General features: G+C 34.8%; 1 protein-coding gene and 1 long non-coding RNA gene across 18 annotated transcripts in view; one reads left to right on the plus strand and one right to left on the minus strand.

Annotated features, from left to right (window-relative positions):
- Positions 1-6,490, plus strand: part of LOC110261993 (uncharacterized) — a 517,032-nt gene extending 510,542 nt beyond the window's left edge. Inside the window, exons 6-7 of one of the 3 annotated variants that reach the window (XR_014813365.1) lie at positions 2,475-2,565; positions 2,654-5,430. This is a non-coding gene — a long non-coding RNA (uncharacterized LOC110261993). Of the gene's footprint in view, positions 1-2,474; positions 2,566-2,653 lie in introns of all 3 variants that reach the window. The other 2 variants (XR_014813364.1, XR_002346474.2) reach the window with 2 other exon arrangements.
- The window catches only part of CCSER1 (coiled-coil serine rich protein 1), a 1,212,324-nt gene that overhangs the window by 32,421 nt on the left and 1,155,279 nt on the right, over positions 1-24,624 (minus strand). For 2 of the 15 annotated variants that reach the window (XM_084973412.1, XM_084973409.1), the window contains one exon: positions 23,828-23,986. The exons of the other annotated variants lie outside the window; for them this stretch is intronic. In XM_084973412.1, the coding sequence (XP_084829538.1) occupies positions 23,961-23,986 (26 nt within the window). In that variant the 3' untranslated portion in view covers positions 23,828-23,960. Of the gene's footprint in view, positions 1-23,827; positions 23,987-24,624 lie in introns of those variants that run through there. 15 annotated transcript variants of the gene reach the window in all.

The following is a 24,624-nucleotide window of genomic DNA, read 5'->3' on the forward strand; positions in this document are numbered from 1 at the left end:
ATAAAAAGTATCCAAATTGGAAGAGAAGAGGTAAAATTGTCACTGTATGCAGATAACATGACACTATATATAGAAAACCCTAAGGACCCCACACAAACTATTGGAAATGATCAACAAATTCAGCAAAGTAGCAGGATACAAGATTAACATTCAGAAAACAGTCACATTTCTGTATACTAACAATGAAATATTAGAAAAAGAATGCAAAAATACAATGCCTTTTAAAGTTGCACCCCCCAAAATGACATACCTAGGAATAAACCTGACCAAGGAAGTGAAAGATTTATATGTGGAGAACTATAAAATATTAGTCAAGGAAATTAAAGAGGATTCAAAGAAATGGAAAGATATTCCATGTTTCTGGGTTGGAAGAATTAATACTGTAAAAATGTCCATACTACCTGAAGCAATCTACAGATTCAATGCAAACCTTATCAAGTTAGCCATGACATTTTTCACAGAACTAGAACAGACAATCCAAAAATTTATATGGAATGACAAAGGACCCAGAACTGCCAAAGCAATTCTGAAGAACAAAAACCAAATAGGAGGTATAATTCTCCCAGACTTCAGGCAATATTACAAAGCCCTGGCAATCAAGACAGTGTAGTACTGGTACCAAAACAGACATACAAACCAATGGAATAGAACAGAAAATCCAGAAATAAACCCAGACACCTATGATCAATTAATCTTTGACAAAGTAGGCAAGAATATAAAATGGGAAAAAGACCATCTTTTCAGCAAGTGGTGTGGGGAAAACTGGACAGCTCCATGTAAATCAATGAAAATGGAACATGCTCTCACACCATGCACAAAAATAAACTCAAAATGGCTGAGAGACTTAAATATAAAACAAGATACCATCAAACTCCTAGAAGAGAACATAGGCAAAACATTCTCCTACATCAACCGCAGAAATGTTTTCTTAGGTCAGATTCCCACAGCAACAGAAATAAAAGCAAAAATAAACCACTGGGACCTAATCAAACTGACAAGCTCTTGCACAGCAAAGGAAATCATAAATAAAACCAAAAAGGCAACCTAAGGAATGGGAGAAAATAATTTCAAATGATGCAGCTGACAAGGGCTTAATCTCTAAAATACAGAAACAGTTTATACAACTCAACAGCAAAAAAGCCTACAACCCAGTTGAAAAATGGGAAAAACCCCTGAACAGACATTTCTCCAAAGATTTACAGATGGGCAATAGGCACATGAAAAAAATGTTCAACATCACAGATTATTAAAGAAATGTAAATCAAAACTACTATGAGGTACTACCTCACGCCTGTCAGAATGGCTATCTTTAACAAGTCAGCAAATAACAAATGCTGGCAGGGGTGTGGCGAAAACCTGCACTGTTGGTGGGAATGTAAGCTGGTACAACCACTATGGAAAATAGTATGGAGGTACCTTAGAAATCTATCCATAGAACTACCATATGACCAGCAATCCCACTCTTGGGCACATATCCAAACAAAACTTTCCTTGTAAAAGATAAAAGCACCTGCATATTCATTGCAGCACTGTTCACAATAGCCAAGATATTGAATCAAGCTAAATGTCCATTGACAGATGAATGATTAAGAAGATGTGGTATACATATACAATGGAATATTATACAGCTATAAGAAAGAACAAAATAATGTCTTTTGCAGCAACATAGATGGAAGTAGAGACTCATACTTACTGAAGTAAGTCAGAAAAACAAATACCACATGATATCACTTATACCTGGAATCTAATATATGGCACAAATGAACCTTTCCACAGAAAGAAACTCATGGACATGGAGAACAGGCTTGTGGTTGCCAAGCTGGAGCAGGACGGGGTGGATGGACTGGGAGTCTGGGGTTAATAGATGCAAACTATTGCAGTTGGAGTGGATAAGTAATGAGATCCTGCTGTATAACATAGGGAACTGTATTTAGTCACTTGTGATGGAACATGATGGAGGATACTGTGAGAAAAAGAATATATATATATATGTGTGTGTGTGCATGTATATATGAGTGGGTCATTTTGCTGAAACTGATAGAACACCGTAAACCAACTATAATGGAAAAAAATAAAAATCATTACTTTAAAAAATAAACTGTCTTCCATTGTATTTAAAGTATAAGATAATTTGAAGTGGAAGAGTAATTGGATAAGACAAGACACTTTGAAAAACTAACTCAGGTTCCTATGTAGAGAATGGATCTATTAGGTTGGAATGAGAAGAAAGAATTAGCATGCTACTACTGTAGACCAGGACAGAGGTGATTTGGAGTTGTGGAGGTCCCCAAACACATTTATTTAATTTTCAAATGTTAATACTTGTTTTTATGTAATTTCAACTATATAGGCACTTTGAGAGTCACAAGGGTAGCAGTATGATACCTGTAATATCTGATGGGTAGAATAGCTTTGGGATTTTTTTTTTTTTTTTTTTTTACTTGTAATGATCAATGTGTTGCTTCCTCCATTAGGTGTCACATGAAGTAAGCTGAACATAATCAAGAATAAAAGGACTGGAGAAGCTTACAAATGGGTTCAGTTAACAGGAAAATTGTGCTAATTGTGAGTAGTTGAATCGTTTTCTTTAGTTACTTTTGGGGCCTAAGCATTTGTTTATTTAATAAATATACACCAATGGACCCTCTGCCAGGTACTGAGTTGGACACTGAACATCTCACAAGGAACGAAAACAACCTGCTACTTGGCCTTATGAAGCTTTTGATCGAGCCATCCAGATAGAAATGAACAAATGTTCTTGCATTGGCAATATGTGCTTTGTATTCCAAAGACAGTGATGTTAAGATATCCTTCTATATCAATGGAATAATCCATGCATTCAACATTTAATTATTCCTGCTATGTTTCAAATCCAGTATCTATGTCAGATAATTGAGCTTGAACTGACAGATTGTCAGTATTTGGTCGTAATGCTCAAAATGTTTCTGCTAACGTCCTCTAAAAATAATACACAAAGAACTAAATCATGTTCTAAGCCGAGGAAGAACTAGAAATTATGTGAGAGCGAAACCAACTTAACTTCTAAATTACGTAACTAATTTTACTTTGGTATCAGTAATGAAAATGGGACTTAAATAAATAAATACTGTTCAACATTCTAGATACACTTACCTAGTCACTCGAATTAACAAAAACGTTGCTGCATTTTTTTAAATTTATTCCTCTGTCAATTGATTTGCTACAGGTAGTAAAAACTTCACTAATGAGGGAAATATTGTCAAAATTTGATTTAGTATATTTATTTTTGTGTTTATCATTTTCAGTCTTTCCTTCTTTCTTTACTTTTGCTAATGATACCCACTGGCCAAAATATAGAGTGGTAGAAGGAGACATTTTAATTTAGGTCCATAACTGTTAAAAAATTCTAAACTATGGTACTACTTTAAAAAGTGTATAAATTGCATTAAAAGTATAGGATGCTATTCCTATAATAATGGTTCATAAAAGTACATGAATGAGAATGATCACATGATAATTTTTAGATTTGGTAAAACCATGTATGACTCAGCATTATTTTAATAATTTATTTGCAAAACTTTTCAAAGCAACAAGGATCTCCCTTGGCAATTACTAGAATTTGGTTTTCATATGTTCTTTGGAAAATATAAATGCATAAATAAAAAGGAATCCAGAATTGTAATGTCTGGTCCCCCTAAATTCAAACAAAATGAAACAGATGGATTAGTAAATCCACTTTAATAAGCTCAGATATTAAGCCCAGTGCTAAGAAGGTCAAAAATATTCCCGAGGCGCAAACTATTTCCTACGTCTTAAGAGAGTAACCCTGTAGAATATAAGACCTTGTTTCACTCTCTAGCCAAAAGCAATATAGAGACCAGGTGACAGTATGAAGCCAGTGATACAGGCTTTAATTTTCTTTGGGGAATACTGGACAGTACTTAGTGTGAGCCAGCATGGGAAAGGAAGAAAATACTAGAATTTTGAATTATTTTACTTTATGAGAAGGAAGTTAACATTGGCAGCACAAACCCTTACTTTATCTCTCTATGTAATCTGCACTTTATGCAAAACTCATTACCCCAAGTGTTTTAAGTGTCTCTAACAATGAGAGGCACAGAAGGATTAACAAGGGCACATGTCCAAATTCTGTGTTTATTTAATAGGTGATAACATGACACACACTTAACCCATATCACACATCACCACATATTCAAAGCACAGAAAGCAATGGGGAGCTGGCACTTCTGCTCTTGTAATGGACTATCTGATAGCCACACGTTAAGATAAATTTAGTGATAATTTCATCAAAGATTTTAAGAAACCAGTCAAATAATTAGAAATTACCTTGCTTAACTGAAAATTTATGCCTAAGAGTAACTCCACATTTCCCCCCCTCTCCTCAGCACCCCCACCAACCACCATTCAACTCTTTGATTCTATGCATCTGACTGTTTTAGATACCTCATATAAATGGAATCAAACACTATTTGCTTTTCTGTGACAGGCTTATTTCACTTAGCATGATGTCTTCAGGATCCATTCCTATTGTCATACATGGCAAGATTTCCTTCTTTTTAAGGATGAAAAGTATTCCCTGCATGTATATATTACGTTTTCCTCATCCACTCATCTGTCGACTGACATCTAGGTTGTTTCCACTTCTTGACTATGGTGAACAGCCACCACGAACATGGGAGTGCAGCTAGCTTTTCAGGATCTTGATTTCATTTCTTTCGGAAAAATAACCAGAAGTGGGATTGTTGAATGGTAGTTCTATTTTTCGTTTTTTGAAGTATCTCATACTGTTTTCCACATTGGCTGTACCATTTTACATTCCCACCAACAGTATATAAGAATTCAAAGTTTTCCGTATTCTCACCAACACTTGCTGTCTTTTATTTTTTATAATAGCCATCCCAACAGGTATGAGGTGATATCTCATTGTGGATTCAGTTTGCATTTCCCTGATGATTAGTGACACTGAGCGTTATTTCATATACCCATTGGCCATTTGTCTATCGGTCTTTGGAGAACCATATATTCAAGTCTTTGACTCATTTTTAAATTGGGTTATTAGATTTTTTTGCTACTGAGTTGAAGAAATTCCTTATATATCCTTAAGATTAACCTCTTAAGAGATATAGTTTGCAAATATTTTCTCCCATTACATAGGTTTTCTTTTCACTGTTGATTTTTTTCCTTTGCTGCATAGAGGCTTTTTGATTTAATATACTCCCACTTGTCTAGTTTTGGCATTTTGGTCTGTGCTTTTGGTATTACACCAAATATCATTTAAGATCAATATGATTAAGCTTTACTCCTATGTTTTCTTCTACAATTTTTACAGTTTCAGGTTTTAAATTTAAGTCATCAATCCATTTCAAATTGATTTTTGTGTATGGTATAAGTCCAATTATATAGTTTTGCATGTAGATACCCAGTTTTCCACCATTTGTAAACAAGACTGTTTTTCCCCAATTATATAGTCTTTCAATCTATTTAAATTATCACTTTGTTCATGCATTGGTGTCTTTGATGAATATCTTTTACAGTTATTTTTAATTTTCTATAAGGTAGGTCATGTAACAGGTTCAGGGCATTCCAGCAGGGTCAGTTTTGGGAGATTATTGAGTTCTTTGTTTGGAACATCTTTGTCTTAATATGTTTTCCCTTAACACTCTGTAGAAATCTTCATATTAGACAAGTCAGGAATGTTTCTCAGTTATCGCAAACAGTTCACATTCAGGAGAAAACCTCTGCCAATCAGCCTTGCTGAAGATTCAAGGGCCTTTACCAGCTCTTTCCCTCCCCAGGAAGAATGAGGAAACCAGTTTTATCCCTCACTCATTGCTGAGACAGGAAGAAGAATCTGTGGTGTCTGCCAGCCCAACTGCTGTCTCTATTTTCCCTCATGGAACTGGACCTTTCCCAACTCAACAGAGCTCCAAAATTGGTTATATGATATATATATGTATATTTTTTTTGACATCCACAGGGATGTTGAAGGCTGGATGCAGGGATCTACTCTTTCCTTCCTCAGAGTATAGCTTGGAACTTGAGTTTTTTAACTTACTTGTCTGTTCTGAGTTATGGGAAGGATCTATGGTATCTAGCAGCTTAAGCTACCAGCTTCATTGTCCTCAGGTGGCTAGACTGATGTAGGTCAAAGATGCAGCTTGGATCTAGCATGGCTGTGGCTTAGGCCAGCTTTTGCAGCTCCCATTTAACCCCTAGCCTGGGAACTTCCATATGCTGCAGTTGCAGCCATAAAAAAAAGGGAAGTATATAGCAATACAAGCATACATCAGGAAACAAGAAAAATCCCAAACTGCTTAACTTTACATCTAAAGCAACTAGAAAAAGAACAAACAAAACCTAAGTAAAATGAAAGAAGCCAGAAAAATCAGAAAAGAAATAAAAAGCAGAGATGAAGAAAACAAGATAAAGGATAAACAAAATTGTTGAATCTTTAACCAGACTCATCAAGAAAAAAGGGAGAGGGCCCAAATCAATAAAATTAGAAATGATAAAGAAGTTACATCTTAAGACCAAAGACAGACTAAGGGCCATAAGAGACTACTACAAGCAACTATATGCCAATAAAATGGACAACCTAGAAGAAATGGACAAATTCTTAGAAAAATACAATCTCCCAAGACTGTACCAGGAAGAAAGAAAAAAATATGAACAGAACAATTATCCATACTTACACTGAATTAGTAATTTAAAAACTCCCAAAGAAAGAAAGACTAGATGGGACTAGATGGCTTCACAGGTGAATTATACCAACTATTTAGAGTTAGCAGCTATCCTTCTGAAATTTTTCCAAAAAGTTGCAGAGAAAGGAGTATCTTCAAACTCATTCTGTGAGGCCATCACCCAGATATCATAACCAGACAAAGATAAAACAAAAAATTTAGGCCAGTATCACTGATGAACATAGAGGCAAAAAATCCTCAACAAAATATCAGCAAACCAAATCCAACAGTACATTAAAAGGATCATACATCATTATCAAAAGGGATTTATTCTGGTGATGCAAGGACTTTTCAATACCCACAAAGCAGTGATACACCACATTAACAAACTAAAGAATAAAATCCAAATAATCACCTCAATAGATACAGAAAAAGCTTTTGATAAAATCCAATGCCCATTTATGATAAAAACTCTCCAGAAAGTGGACATGGAAGGAATATACTACAACATAATAACAGCAATATATGACAATCCCACAACAAATACCATACCCAGCATTGAAAGCATTTCCTCTAAGATCAGGAACGAGACAAGGAAGTCCACTCTCACCACTTCGATTCAGCATGGTTTTGAAAGTCCCAATGACAGAAATTAGAGAAGAAAAAGAAATGAAATAATCCAAATTGGGAAAAAAGTAAATCTGCCACTGTTTGGAGAAGACAAGTTACTATACATTGAAAATCCTAAAGTTGTTACCAGAAAGCTACTAGAGCTCATCAATGAATTTAGTAAAGTTTCAGGATACAAAATTAACACACAGAAACCTCTTGCATTCCTATAAACTAACAACGAAAGATCAGAAAGAGAAATTAAGGTAACAATTTAATGTATAGACACATAAAAATAAAAAAATACCTAGGGATAAACATACCCAAGGAGTCAAAAGACCTGTACTCCAAAAACTAAAAGATGCTAGTGAATGTAATCCAAAGTGATAGAAAAAGATGGAACAAAATACTGTGTTCTTGGATTGGAGGAATCCAAGAAAATGACTATAATACAGCAACCTACAGTCTACAGATTCAATAAAGTCCCTATCAAATTACCAACAACGTTTTTCACAGAACTAGAACAAAAAGTTTGAAAATTTTCATGGAAACACAAAAACCCCTAAATAGCCAAATTAATTAATAGAAATTAGTAGTAATAGTGATAGTAATTAATGGAAAGCCCCAAAATAAACCCATGCACCTTTGGTCAGTTAAACTACAGAAAAAAAAAAAAGTCAAGACTATACAATGGAGAAAAGACAGTCTCCTTAGTAAGTGGTGCTGGGAAAACTGGAGAGCTACATGTAAAAAATTAGTACATTCCCCAATACCATCTACAAAAATAAAACTCAGAATGGATTAAAGACTTAAATGTAAAACTGGACAGATACTATAAAACTCCTAAGGGAAAATATAGAACATCCTTTGACATACACTGCAGCAGATCTGTGAGGACACTCTCTGACATCTATCACAGATTAGATCCTAATTTCTTTTGGATCTATCACCTAAAGAGATTAAAACAAAAATTTTTAAAGGGACCTGATAAACTTAAAAGCATTTACATAGCAAAGAAAACCATTAAAAAAGAATGGTCATTATTACAAATCTACAAATAACAAATTCTGGAGACAGTGTGGAGAAAAAGGAACCCTGCTACATTGTTGGTAGGAATGTTAATTGGTACAGCCACTATTGAGAACAGTATGGATGTTCCTTAAAAATCTAAAAATAGAGCTACCATATGATCCTGCAATCTCACTCCTGGGAATACCCAAAGAAAATAATAATTTGAAAAGATACATTCACCCCAGTATTCACTGCAGCACTATTTACAATAGCCAAGACATGGAAGCAACGTAAATGTCCATTGACAGATGAATGGATAAAGATGTGGTAATATATACATGATGGAATATTACTCAGCCATAAAAATAAATGAAAAAATGCCATTTGCAGCAACATGGATGGGCCTGAAGATTATCATAAGTCAGGCAAAGGCAAATATCATATGAATAGTTGTATGTGGAATCTTAAAATGATAAAAATGAACTTTTATACAAAACAGAAATGAACACACATAGAAAATAAGATTATGGTTACCAAAGGGGATGGGGGAAAAAGTTAAATTAGGAGGTTGGGATTAACATATATAAACTACTATATATAAAATAGGTTACCAACAAGGGTGTACTGTACAGTGCAGGGAACTAAATATTTTGTAATAACCTGTAAGGGAAAAGAATCTTACAAAGAATAGAAATAGTGTATGTATAACTGAATCATGAAACACCTGAAACTAAGACAATGCTGTAAATCAACTACACTTTAATTTAAAAATAAAGAAGTTAAAGTAAATTAATATAAGAGAATAAATATAACATTGCTAAGACATTTTAGTGAGAACTCTGGTGGACAGTCTTATAATTTGAAGTGAAGGGGCACAAAATTTTCAATCCAGGCATCTATTGTATAAAAGACCAAACCCTTGTGACTTGGCAGAAGGAACAAGTGGTTTGTATGTAGGGAAACACATCTCTTGAAGCAGTCCCAATCCTCAGGGGCTCTGATGTAACCTTGAACAGTATTCTTGGTGCTTCACTTTCAGTATGTTCTGAGGCATATTCAGTGGAGGAAAGAAGGATTCCCCCCCTCTTTTTATAAGAAGGAATTTCTGATTATAATTTTTTCTGCCTATCTCATTGTAAAAATTTTTAGTAAAATATCATAGAAAAAAAAAATATTTTCTTGCCATTTAGTATAAGCAGTAGGAATAGAGAATATTATATATAAAAAATGTTGAAAATATTTATAAGAAGACTCACCATAGCTAGTGATAAGATTCAGGAATGGCTCTCTTAAAACGCTTGTGAGTTTCCCATTTCGATATATTTAGGAGAAAAGAACATTGTAATCACTGTATATAATTCTCATATCCAAAGAAGCTGTGAGTTTTCCTTAAAGTACCTTTGAATAAAATGCATCTCTTACCAATTATCTGAATTATTTATACCTACTGTCTGTGCATTTTTCTCATTTAAAAATACATAAGAATTGGTGTAATATTAAGAAAATCTCAAGTTAAAAGTAGGAAAGCTGGTCTATCCCATAACTACTTAAGATCATGAAGTCACAAAACTGCTTTTGATATAGCATATTTCACCAAGTAGTTATTAATGTATAATCTCTCAGTATTTTTGAACACCTGATTCTGTGTTTTTAATGAAAATTAGTCTTGCATAATTTTAATTGCCTGTGAATGCTTGGATCAGAATTTTTACTGTGCTCTGTAGGTTTTCTGATAACGCACTTCCTTCTAAAAGGGTAGATCCATTAGTTTTTGAGCAAATTAGATTCTTTAATAGAAATTTTATGGATAATTTGGATAGTCTTTTTTTTTTTTTTTTTTTTTTAAGAGCTGCACATGCAGCAAATGGAAATTGCCAAGCTAGGGGTCGAGTCAGCACTGCAGCTGAAGGCCTACACCACAGCCACAGCATATCTGAGCTGCATCTGCAACCTCTACCATGGCAATGATGAATCCTTAACCCACTGAGCAAGGCCAGGGATCAAACCCACATCCTCATTGATACTAGCAATGTTCATAACCTGCTGAGCCACAATGGGAACTCCTGTAAAGTGTTTGATTTTGACTAATTAAAATCTAAATTTTTAACCATCAATGAGTTGTCCCAAATTAGATCAAAATCAGGATTAGCAGTCACTTATTTTTCTTTGTAAAACATTAAATTAAAATGACTGTAAATACCACATTTTTCTTGATGAATTATGTTTGCTATGTACAGAAGCATATTTAAATAATTTACATTTTTCTTTTATCAAGATTGTTTAACCAAAGATATTTGGATTCTCCACTTCCAAAATCATAGTCATATTAGTTGAACCTCTATTTTTGCACCTAGTATGGGCCAATTAAAGGTTTGGTCATTGTGTTTCAATTGATAGGGCAAAATTATTTTTAAATCTCAGCTTTAAATTTCTTCACCTGTGTAATATGTTGCATGCCCCTAGGGATGCTGTTAGAATTAATGAGTTTGAAATCATTCTGATGAAACACGCTCTACAAGTACAAAATGCTCTTTTACTGTTCTCCAAATAAGATACACTGCAAAAAATAAAAATACAAAAGTAGATCAAATTAAAGCAGATTGACAACACAAATTATAAAGAGAAATTCTTGTCTCCAATAAGGTTTTATCCTAGCTTAAAAGTTTGTTCCTGTCCCAAATATTCTCTTTTTGTTTAGCTTTGTTTCTGTATCCAAGAATTTAGGTCATTTAGGTCATGTCTTTTTCCATTTTTTTTTTCAATTTTTACTGAGGTATAGTTGACTTACAACGTTGTGTCATTTTCTGCTATTAGCAAAGTGATTCAGTTATAAAAATATGCATATCTATTCCCATATAGTTTTTCTTTTAAAAATACAGCATTAATGTTGATGTTTTAACAGCTAAATTATATTATCCATTGTATTCTTCTCTAGCCAATATGTGAGAATTTTTTTATTGATAAGTTACTACTACATACTAGGCATTGAGCTAAACATTAAGTCATAGATTATTTTGTTCAATTCATACAATTTATAATGGGAAAAGACAGACTGTTTACTAACTTGACCATCATGGTTAGTGATATTAATATTTTTGAACCTCAGTTCCTCATCTATTAATAGTTTGGAAAACCTCAGTAATGTAAATTGTAGAATAAAGAAACTTCTAAATGCCAATTCTCAAATTCTTCCAGCTAAATAAACTTAATGGCAGAAAAGAGTGAAACTTTCAGGTAGAGAGGGTTGGGAAACGACCAGAAACTGCCTATCACACAAATAAAATTGCTTTGAAATTGCCTATTTTAAAAAACTGGCATAATTTGCACTCTATTCAATAACATATGATGGGTAACTTATTATAAAGATAAATTTCCCCTTAATTTTGAAAAACTGTGATGACTATTTATATACATATAAAATTTCAAAGTTATCATGAAGAATACAGTCAGAACAAAGAGTGTTTGAGTTAGAGAAGCATAAACTTAGTAGAATGAATAGATAACAAATAATAGGAAAAAGCAGTTATAAAATACATTTCAAATAAATACTGACTTCTTTTAGCAAATACGTAATAGAATTGAGAAAAAATTTCAAATTCCCATATATAATGTAAAATTTAAAAGAGTTATCAATCCACATATAACAAAATATACATTCATAATATAGCATCAATAAAATACTAAAATATTAAGCATGAGTAGTTATGTTGTGAGTCACACAACACCATGCACAAAAATAAATTCAAAATGGATTAAATATAAGACAAGATACCATCAAACTCCTAGAAGACAGCATAGGCAAAACATTCTCTGACATCAACCATAGAAATGTTTTCTTATGTCAGTCTCCCAAGACAACAGAATAAAAGCAAAAATAAACCAGTGGGACTTAATCAAACTGACAAGCTTTTGCATGGCAAAGGAAACCATTAAAAAACCCAAAAAGATGACCTAAAGAATGGGAGAAAATAGTTTCAAACCATGCAACTGACAAGGGCTTAAACTCTAAAATACACAAACAACTTATAAACTCAATAGCAAAAAAACCAACAACCCAACTGAAAAATATGCAAAAGACCTGAAGACATTTCTCCAAAGAAGATATACAGACATGGCCAACAGGCACGATTATTAAAGAAATATAAATCAAAATTACTATGAGGTACTATCTCACACCTGTCAGAATGGCCATCAACAAGTCAACACATAACAAATGCTGGAGAGGGTGTGGAGAAAAGGGAACCCGCCTACACCACTGATGGGAATATAAATTGGTACAACCACTATGGAATACTGTATGGAGGTACCTCAGAAAACTAAATATAGAACTACCATATGACCCAGCAATCCCACGCCTGGGCATCTATCCAGACAAAGCTTTCAATGAAAAGATACACGTCATATGCACCCGTATGATCATTGCAGCACTGTTCACAATAGCCAAGACATGGAAACACCCTAAATGTCCATCAAAAGATGAATGGGATAAGAAGATATACACAATAGAATACTACTCAGCCATAAAAAAGGACAAATTAATGCCTTTTGCAGCAACATGAATAGAACTAGAGACTCTCATACTAAGTGAAATAAGTCAGAAAGAGAAAGACAAATACCATATGATATCATTTGTATCTGGAATCTAATATATGACACAAATTAACCTTTACACAGAAAAGAAAATCATGGACTTGGAGAGCAAACTTCTGGTTGATGAGGGGGAGGAAGTGGGATGGACTGGGAGTTTGGGGTTAGAAGATGCCAACTATAGCTTTTGGAGTGGATAAGCAATGAGATCCTGCTGTATAGCACAGGGAACTATATCTAATCACTTGTGATGGCACATGATGGAGGATAATGTGAGAAAAAGAATGTGTGTTATAGATGTGTATGCATATGTTTATAAATATATATAGCCATCTACAGCAGAAATTGACAGAACATTGTAAGTCAGAACATTGTAAGTCAAATATGGTAAATTAAAAAAAAAATCCAAAAGAGGGAGCACCAGGTTCAGACAAATTCACTGATGGGTTCTACTAAACATATAAAGAAGAAAATATACCAATTCTTTATAATATTTTTAGAGGATAGACGTAGAGGAAATACTTCCTAACTCATTTTCTGAGGCTAACATTACACTGATATATCAAAACCAAATAAAGACATTACAGAAAAAATTATACACCAATATCTCACATAAACATAGATGCAAAAATATTTAACAAATCCCAAACAGAATTATATTTATGACCAAATTGGACTTATACCAGTTATGCAAGGCTGTCTGAAAATCAATTAATGGAATCCATCATTACAGGATAAAGAAGAAAAACCTCTTGAACATATCAATAAATACAGAAGAAACACTTGATAAACTCCAACACTCATTCATGATAAAAAATCTCTTGGTAGTTCCCACTGTGGTGTAGTAGAAATGAATGCAACTAGTATTCATGAGGATGCAGGTTTGATCCCTGGCCTTGCTCAGTGGGTCAGTGATCTGGCGTGAACTGTGGTGTAGGTCTCAGATGCAGCTTGGATCCAGCATTGCTGTGGCATAGGCCAGCATCTGTAGCTCCAGTTGACTCTTAGCCTGGGAACTTCATATGCTGTGGGTGCAGCCCTTAAAAAAAAAAACAAAAAAACAAAAAAACCTCAGCATGCTAAGAGGAGTGGGACATCCTTGATTGAAAAATTGATTAAAAATTACAGTTAACATCATACTTAATAGTGAGAAACCTGAAGCTTTCTCACTAATATCAGGAATAAAGTAAGTATGCAGCCTCTCATCATTGCTTTTCAAAATCATACCGAAAGTTCTAACTAATGCAATAAGATACAAAATTGGAAGAAAAGGGATACATATTGGAAAGTAAGAAATAGGAGTTCCCGTCGTGGCGCAGTGGTTAACGAATCCGACTAGGAACCATGAGGTTGCGGGTTCGGTCCCTGCCCTTGCTCAGTGGGTTAACGATCCGGCGTTGCCGTGAGCTGTGGTGTAGGTTGCAGACACGGCTCGGATCCCGCGTTGCTGTGGCTCTGGTGTAGGCCGGTGGCTACAGCTCCGATTCAACCCCTAGCCTGGGAACCTCCATATGCCGCGGGAGTGGCCCAAGAAATGGCAAAAAGACAAAAAAAAAAAAAAAAAACAGAAAGAAACCGTTGATTGTTTATTGATATCAGGTTCATGTACATAGAAAATCCATCTGGAACTAAGTGACTACAGCAACACTGTAAGACACTAGAGTATATACAAAAGTCAGTTGCTTTCCTATATATCAGCAATGGACAAGTTGACTTTAAAAATACAGTATCATTTACACTAGCACCACAAAAATGAAATCATTAGGTAAAAATCTAAATATGTTCAAGATCTCTAAGAAGAAAATAAAACAAAACTTTGATAAAAATACTAAAGAAAAACTGAAGAGATATTTCACATTCCTGGGTAGAAAGACTCAATATTGTCAAGATGTCAGTTCTCCTCAACTTGATCTACAGACTGCAACCAAAATCCCAGTTGGTTATTTTATTGATATCAACAAACCGATTCTAAAGTTTATATGGAGAGGGAAAATACCAGAATAGCTAACTTAATATTGAAGGGAAAGAACAAGGCCAGGCAAATGACAGTATCCAAATTCAAGACTTATTGTAAAGCTTCATCAAGATAGTGTGGTACTGACAAATGAATAGATAAAGAGATTTAATGGAACAATTAGAGAGACTAGAAATAAACTCACATAAACATACTCAACTAATTTTTGACAAGAGAGCAAAGACAATACAACAGAGCAATGATCCCTCTTCAGCAAATGCTGCTGGAACAATTAGACATCAACGTCCAAGAAAATCTTATATTCTTCACACTAATTAAGTGAAAATGATTCATAGATCTAAATGTAAAATGCAAAACTATGAAACCTTCTGGATGATAACATAGAATACTTAGATGACCTTGGGTATGACAATGACTTTTTAGACTCAATACCAGCAACACAATCTATGAGATAATTGATAAGCTAATAAGATAATTAAAATTATCTTTTAATAAGATAATTAAAATTAAAAACTTCTTTTATATAAAAGCCAATGCCAAGAGAATGAGAGCACAAGCTACAGACTGGGAGAATATGATTGCAAAAGATATATCTGATGAAGGACCTCTAAAATATAAGAAATCTTGTAAATTTCAACAATGGGAAAATAAACACCCCTATTAAAAAGTGGGCCAAAGACAACAGCTATATCAAAAAAGACATACAAACAGCAAGTAAACCTCTAAGAAGATGTTTCACATCACATGTCATTAGAGAACTGCAAATTGTAACAACAAGGAATAGCACTATACACCTACTAGAACAGCAAAAATTCTAAACACACGCCAAATGCTTGCAAGGATGTGGGGGGCAACAAGTACTTCATTCATTGCTGGTGGGAATGCAAAATGGTACAGCTACTCTAGAAGCTATTTTTGTGATTTCTTAAAAAACTAAATATACTCTTACATTACAATCCAGCATATATGCTCCTTGGTATTTACCAAATGAACTTAAAACAGTCCCCAAAAAATCCATATAAAAACCTACACATGAATGTTTAAAACAGCTTTTTTCAAACTTGCCAAAATTTGGAAGGAATAAAGATGTCCTTCAGTAAGTGCAGGGATTAGTGAACTGTGGTACACCCAAACAGTGGAATAGTACCCAGTGATGAAAAGAAATGACCTTTGCAGCCATGAAAAGATGCAAAGGAAATTTAAATGCATATTACTGAGAGAAGCCAACTGGAAAAGGCTGCATACTATATGATTCCAACTATATGACATTCAGTAAAAGACAAATCCATGGAAACAACAAAATGAACAGTGTTACAAGGGATTGGGGTGGAGGAATAGAGTACAGATAGTTTTTAGGACAGTGAAACCCTTTTGTATGATATTACAATGGGTATATGTTATTATACCTTTGTCAAAACCCACAGAATGCACAATGTAAGAGTCAACCCTAATATAACTTAATAATTTTGGGTAATAATGCTATGTCAGTATACATTCATTGATTATAACAAATGTACCACTGTGGTACAAATGTTCACAGTAGGGGAGGTTTTACATGTGTGGGGCTGAGGTATATGAGAATTCACTGTATGTTATACAACTTTGTTGTGAATATAAAAGTACCCCCCAAAATAAATTTTATCAATTAAAAAAATTATTCAAAAACACCCAGACATTTATGAGCTCTGATTAAAATAAAAAGACTTAACTACTACTTATGTTCCATAACATAGAAATAAAAGAAAATAGGAGCCATTAATAATTTTCTTATATCTAATCACATCAATGTAAATGAAGTTTTTACAACATTAATTTGTGAACAGCCTTAAATAGCTAGGATTTTAATTAACAGCTAAAATGAAATAGTAAGCTGTTCACTAACCAAAACTCTAATGTTAGACTGGTAAAGTGGGATAAATGCTGTAGCAAGTGAAGAGAAGGTGATACAGAGTTAAATGATAGGTAGATAGATAGAGATAACACAGAGACAAATGCTTAAGACTGACTTAAGAAATTCAGTAAACATTTATCTGAGAAAAAAGGGAGCAGTTTACAGACACTATTAGTCAATTTTGTCACAATTTTGTGATGAGTCTGATTCATCCTCACAATCTTTATGTGTTAATTCAGAAAATCACTAACAATGTCATGGATGACCAAGTTCAGCGAATATTTATTGATCCTTACCATATATAGGATGTTTGAGATAAATTTTATTGCCAATTCAGTCACAGACCAACGTTTTAAAAAAAATCTCTTTTTAAAAGCGTATTATGAGCAAACAGTAACTAAAGTCCTGAAAAAGCATTAATTTTAGAATATTTGGCAATTGAAAAAGATAGGTAAAGGACACAAATATAAGGTACTTAAGGAAAAAAATAACACCTACACAAAGATTAGTATTAAAATATTTCAGACAAACCTTGATTTGAATATCAATCTAAAAACACAAAGGAGTATGGGACAAAACTTGAAGCACTCAGTAAATAAGAAAAAGCACAGCACTCAAACTCAGAATTCTGGATGTCATCCAAACAAAATATGAACAAGATAAAGAGGTGAAAATATCAAATAAAAGAATAACTGGAACAATTAGGTTGCTTATTCAGAAAAGGCAAAAAAGTCAAAGTATTCAATTCTCTGACTATAAACTAAATTGAAGGGACTGTTAGAAAATGGTGATCAGCCATCTTTCCGCTGTGCTGACAGAACAAGAAAAAAAGAGCTTGGGCTCCACCATGAAGAATCTAGAAATAAGACTGTCACAGCAGTAAAGGTGGTTTCAGCATTAGAATAGATGACACTAAGAATTTCAACTGTTTTTCTACAGAGTTTAAATAGGATGCATGCTTCTCAGCCTTCCTGGTTTAAGTTGCTGTTGTTTGGAACTAGAATAGCACACTTGTTAACGTCTTACGTCATCTGTATAGCGGGAGAAACCAAGAGGGAATTCACAATTCAGATGGCACTAAGATATATATATATTTATAAATTTTATAAAATTTTATATATATATTTAAAATGTGTGTTTCACTGGGGATTGTGTGCTGTAAGGGGAGGTGGGGCAGGGGATGGAAGGATGAGTAGTCTTGCTGTTTGTAGCAGGTGTACCCCTCTGTGTCTATGGTCTTGAATTTTGATAACATCTGTTGTTTTTTCTTAATGCTGAAAAACAATAAAGTCTTCTCAAATCTCTCCCAGGAGTAAAAGGCTTTATTATTGTTATTGTCACTATAGTTTTTTTTTTTTAATTTTTTCTTGAGGAAAATGTTCAGTTTTTAACTTTTATAAAAAGCTGATTTATGAATAATGTTTGAAAACGTGAAAAACTGATGCATGCTGTCAATTAAATACTTTTTTTTTAATCACCTGAAAAGTTGAGAACACATACTTTATCTCTTTCAATGATTCTAAGCCTAAAACTAAGACTCAAAATTATTTAGTTTGGACCATCTCTGAAGTTCTTCTCCTGTACTTATTGCTTGTTCCTCACACATACAAACGCCATTTATGAAGGTAGAATTTCCCTCATTAGAGTAAATAAAACTTTAAACATTTGCTTTAGAGTCCTATACTTTCCACTTGATTATAATAGTAGCTATACCAACTAATATGGCCAACTAACCAAGTCAGTTAGTCTGAATATAGTGAATTCAGCAGAACATAATAGTACAGGCATATCTTGGAGATATGGCAGGTTCAATTTCAGACTACCACAGTCAAGCAAATATCACAATGAAGTGAATCACAAAAGTGTTTTGGTTTGCCAATGCATGTAGATGTTATGTTTATAATATAATGTAGTCTATTAAGTGTGCAATAGCATTATATCTAAAAAATATATATATAAACCTTAATTATAAAATACTGATAAAAATGCCAACCATCATTTGAGTGTTAAGCAAGTCATAAACTTTTTTTCTGGTGGAGGGTCTTGTTGATGACTGCTGACTGATCAGGTTGGTGGTTGCTGAAGGCTGGGATGGCTATGGCAATTTCTGAAGATAAGACAACAATGAAGTTTGTTGCATTGATTGACTCTTCCTTTCATGAGTGATTTCTCTGCAGCATGCAAGCTGTTCAATAGCATTTTACACACAATAGAACTTCTTTCAAAACTGGAGTCAGTACTCCCAAACCCTGCCACTGCTTTAGCGACTAAGTGTATATAATATTCTAAATCCTTTGTAATCATTTCAGCAACCTGTATAGCACCTTTACCAGGAATAGAGTCCATCTCAAGTAACCACTTTCTTTGCTCATCCATAAGGAGCAATTCCTCATTTGTTAAAGTTTTATCATGAGAGTGAAGCAATTCAGTTTTATCTTCAGGCTCCACTTTGAATTCTAGTTTTCTTGCCATTTCCACCACATCTTCAGTCATTTCCTTCACTAAAGTCTTGAACCCCTCAGAGCAATTCAAGAGGGTTAAAATCAACTTCTTCCAAACTTCTGTGAATGCTTATATTTGACCTTTTCCCATGAATCATAAATGCTTTTGATAGCATCTAGAAAAGTGAACACTTTTCAAAAGGTTTTCAATTGACTTTACCCACATCCAGCAGAGGAATCACTATCTCTGGCAGCTCTAGCCTTGTATAATATATTTCTTAACTAGTAAAGCTTGAAAATCAAAATTATCCCTTGATCTATGAGCTATAGAATTGAAGTTATGTTAGCAGGCGTGGAAATAACGTGAATATTGTTGCACATCTCCATCTGAGCTCTTGGGTGACCAGGTGCATTGTCAATGAGAATGTTTTGAAAGGAATCTGTTTTTCTGAGCAATAGGTCTGAAGTGGGCTTAAAACATTCAGTGAAGTATGTTATAGACAGTTGTGCTGTCATCCAGGCTTTATTGTTCCATTTATAGGCCATAGGAGGAGTTAATTTATCATAATTCTTAAGAGTCCAAGAAATTTTCAGTCATAAATTAGCATTGGCTTCAACTAAAAGTCACTCAGGTGCATTATTAGCCCCTAATTAGAGAGTCAGCCTATCTTCAGAAATTTTGAGGCCAATCATTGACTTCTCCATCCTAGCTATGAAAGTCCTAGGTGGTATCTTCCAATAGAAGGCTGTTTCATCTACATTGAAAATATTTTGTTTTAGTGTAGCCACCTTCATAAATTATCTTAGCTAGATCTCCTAGATATCTTGCTGTGGCTTCTATATCAGCACATGCTTCTTCCTTTTGCATTTTGTTGTTGTTGTTGTTATAGAGATGGTTTCTTTCCTTAAACCTTAAATCAGCCTCTGATGGCTTCAAACTTTTCTTCTGTAGCTTCCTCACTTCTCTCAGCCTTCATGGAATTGAAGAGAGAGGCTTGCTCCTAGACTGGACTCTGGCTTAAGGGAATGTTGTGGCTGTTTTGATCTTCTATCAAGACCATTAACCTTTCTCCATATCAGCAATAAGGTTATTTTGCTTTCTTATCCTTTATGTGTTAACTGGATTAGTACTTTTAATCCTTTAAAAACTTATCCTTTGCATCCACAGCTTGGCTGTTTGGTGCAAGAAGACTAGCTTTCAGTCTGTCTTGGCTTTAGACATGCCTTCCTCACTAAGCTTATTCCTTTCGGGCTTTTTATTTAAAGTGAGAGACATACAAGTCTTCCTTTCACTTGAATACTTAGAGGCCACTGTAGGGTTATGAATTAGCCTAATTTCAATATTGTTGTGTCTAAGGGAACAGGGAGGCCTGAAATAAGAGAGAAAGATGAGGGAATGGCTGGTTGGTGGAGAAGTTGGAATACACACAACATTTATTGTCTGCCGTCTTTTAAGAGTGCCCTTGTGGCACCCTGAAACAACTAAAATAATAAATCAGAGTTCACCAAACATCATAAAAAATGTAATAATATGTATGAAATATTGTTCAGATTACTAAAATGTGACACAAAGACATGAGGTATGCAAATGATGCTAGAAAAATAGCCCAATGCACTTGTTGATGCAGGGTTGCTGCCAACCTTCAATTTGTAAAACATGCATTACCTACTAAGCAGAATAAAGTTAAGAACAATGAAATAAGACACACCTATATTGTGAACTAATCTGTACTCTCATAGCTACATTCAACAAGCAAAAACTAGAATCAGAGGACACCTTGTTTTCATGATTTAGGAAGGGTTATCAACACACCAAAATTTTGCCTATGAATTTCTTAATTTCATAGAATAAGTATAAAGGAAAAAACTGGAATTCTATGCAGAAAATATATACTTTTGAACTCCCATATACATACTTCTTACTGCCATAAGACTTCAATTTTATGATTTATTTTTCTCTTTAAGTGATTATTTAGCAAAAAAAATACTTACTATATATGATAGCAGATCACCAATTCTGTATAAAAATATGACATGCATTATTTAGTTTTGCCATGGGCCCTAAATATACTGTATTTTAAAGTATAAAATAAAAATATGGATAGATTTTTCTTAAGTATCAGTTACAATTTTTTAGTTTTAATAATATTATACCATTGATGTATGTGGTTTTACTGTGTGAAACAGTGCCTCACAATTCTTTTAAAAGTTGTTCAAAGTGTACTATTTTTTTCTATTACTACAGTTCAATTCACACGGAAATGTCAACATTAACTGACATCTATAGTAGTCAACTACATTGTACTAAATATTTTCTCTAATTAATTTTATTCTGTTGTCATACTTATCTAGTAAAGTACAGCAATATTACACAATAGTGTATAGTGGTTACAAGTATGGGGTCTTACTGCCTTGGTTTAAATCTCACTGTACCCACTTACCAGCTGCGTGACCTTGAGAAAATCACCTAACCTTTGCAAGTCTTACTTTCTTCATTTCTAAAGGAAGATAACTAGAGTATCTATCTAAGCTCAAGCCTCCTAATGTATGCCTGATAATTGATAAACACAAAATGGCTATTAAGCATTCCTCTCAATGCTATGCTTATTAACATATACAGTAGTCAGATGCTAGACAGTGCATTAAAAGATTAGAAATATCACCTGGTGTAGACATAATGGGGATTTAAAAATAAAATTCCACTGATTAAGAACTCTCCATCCATCTATTGGACTTAAGATTCCAGGAGAAAACAGATGGAATGTTCAAATTAGTACACTTTTAGAAGAATTGTCAGAAAGACATATTTACAACACTGGAGCAAGACAATTACAAGGGAAGATGCAGAACTCCAGGCTTAGTTACAGTGGGGCTCCTTTAACATTTTATGCTGAAAAGGGAACGAATAGTTATTAGAATCTGATGACAAAGAGGATTGGCATATGCACACTGATACGGAATGACTGGCCAACAGGGATCTGCTGTATAGCACAGGTAACTCTACCCAATATTCTGTGATAATCTATATGGGAAAAGAAGCTGAAAAAGAATGGATGTGTGTATATGTATATAGAACTGAATCACTTTGCTGAACAGTAGAAATAATCACAACATTGTTAATCAACTATAATTCAATAAAATTAAAAAAAAGGATTCTGTTAATAGGCATGAGACCTAAATGACATGAGCTGAGACTTTTGGTCAAGGGAAATAGACTTCTGAGTCTCTATGGATTTTGGGTGCCAGGGATATAAATATTTCAAAATCATTATTCTTGCCTCTCCAATCTGCCCTTGTTCCTCCTAGAGAAAATAAACAGTAAGGGAGCCCATTGAGTCAATGCAAGTGAAAATCCTAAGGCACAGAGCAGAGTGGACAAAGATAAAGATTAGGTCTAAAGTTGCAAGCATATGAAATCCAACCTTCTATCATCTACCCATCTATTTACTGACCTATGTAATTTTGAATGTTTGGCAGGTCAACACAATATAAACACAAGTATAACTTCTGGAGATTATGAATGCATGCACTGTCACATGTTTAAATAATTTCAAATCACTAAATATTTCATAGACTCAGAAATTGCCGAAGAGTTCAGAACAAGATGGAAGAGTAAGAGGTCATGAAACTAAACTTATATCCCATGACAAAAACATCAAAAATACCTCTACATATGGAACAATCCTCACTGGAAACAAATTGGATGCTGGAAGAAGGACTCCTGTATAACCAAGGCTATAAGAAAGATATATACGTAACTGGGTAAGATGGGAAGAAAAATGATTGGGTCAGGACCTGTGCCCCTGGGAGGAGACTCATGAAAAGGGAGATTACACCAGGCAAGACACCCAGCCTGGGGAATAAGCAGTTTGAGCTACCGATTGGATGCCCACTCCTAAGGTCCTACATGGGAGAGACAAGCCCACTTGGCTGGTTGGAGGACTGATGGGACTAATGGAAGGGCTGTGGAAAGCCTGGTTTCCACTTGTGGCAACAACATGTTCAAAACCTTGCCCCCAAGGAGGGGCAGAAAGAGTTCTGCCCTAGTGGCTGCCAGGTTTCTGTCACAGCCTCACCACACACCTGAGCCTGGCTCACTCCATGTCACAGTGAGGCACTGGGATGGCCATGAGTAAGAGTGGGGCAGAGGGAAGACCATGGGCCCCAGGTGACTTGGTTCTGGGACAGAGCCCAGTGGGATGGTAGTGGCCACTTTGGGTACTAATTCAACTAATGCCTCAGAAGCAGCCCACATTTCTGATGGTGGTCACCTCACCACAGCTCATGCGTGTGCTCCCCCAACCCCCCACCTCCCCATACATAGCAAGAGGCCATGCAGCCTAGCCTTTTCCGCACATAGACTCTATAACAGGGCTGGGAGCAGCAGAGATGGGATGGTGATTGGCTGTGAGGAACAAAGGAGACTTGCCTCAGAGGCTGACTCTGAGTGGAGCTGTAGGTGCCTGTAAAAGCAGAGCATCAGACTTCTTTCTATGGCTGACATAAGCTGAAAGCCCACACAGACCTCACTTGGCTCTGCAGACCTCCTCTCTGGGGCAAGGATCATGGTGTAGGGATGCTGGGAAAGGGAAAAACACACACTTGAAAGTAATAGAGCCAAATCAGGTCTTACCCATAGCACTCCTCCTCCAGCAACTTGGGATCAAACTTCCACCCAAATAGGGTGGTAACTGCCACTGAACAGAGGGGAAGTCCTGCTTCACACTTGGCCCCAGATCTAGCTCCTCCATTTCCAGCTCCATTTCCTAACAAGGTGAGAGCTGCCAGCACACTACAAGTAAAGAAGTGAATTGTATTCATGTCAAATGTAGCTTTCACACCAAAGGCCCTGGGCCCATGCAGCCAGAATAGAAGTGCTCCCAGATAAAATCACACCATCAAGACTGCAAAAGGGAATTGTTTCACTTAAATTCACAGAGGCAGAGGAACTACTTTCAAGTGAAAGACTAAGAGAAAACCCTGAAAAAATAATGAAGCAAATAATTTACCAGATAAAGATTTCAAACTATTGGTAATAAAAATGTTAACTAAATTAGGGAAATGTTAACTAAATTAGGGGAAAAAAACACTAAATTGTGGGAAGAACATTAACAATTGGGGAAAAATAAATAAAAATCTATTAATATTGTAGAGGATCTAGAAAAAGTTGGCAAGGTTGTAGAAAAAATGTTGGTGAGGATATAGAGGAAACAGAACCTGTGCAAACTGTTAGTGAGACTATAAATTATTGCAGCCACTGTGGAAAACAGTATGAGGGATCTTCAAAAACTAAAAATGGAACTTCCATGCCATCCAGTAATTCTACTCTTGGATGTATATCCCCCCCAAAAATTAAAACACTAATTTGAAAAGACACATGCACCCCAGTGTTCAAAGCAGCAGTACTTATAATAGCCAATTTATGGAAGC

The sequence above is a fragment of the Sus scrofa genome, chromosome 8 (assembly GCF_054392235.1).
Source record: "Sus scrofa isolate SSC_HxYL_T2T_F1_AM1 chromosome 8, Sscrofa_HxYL_maternal_Yorkshire_Landrace_v2.0, whole genome shotgun sequence".
In the NCBI taxonomy this organism is placed as follows: Eukaryota; Metazoa; Chordata; class Mammalia; order Artiodactyla; family Suidae; genus Sus; species Sus scrofa.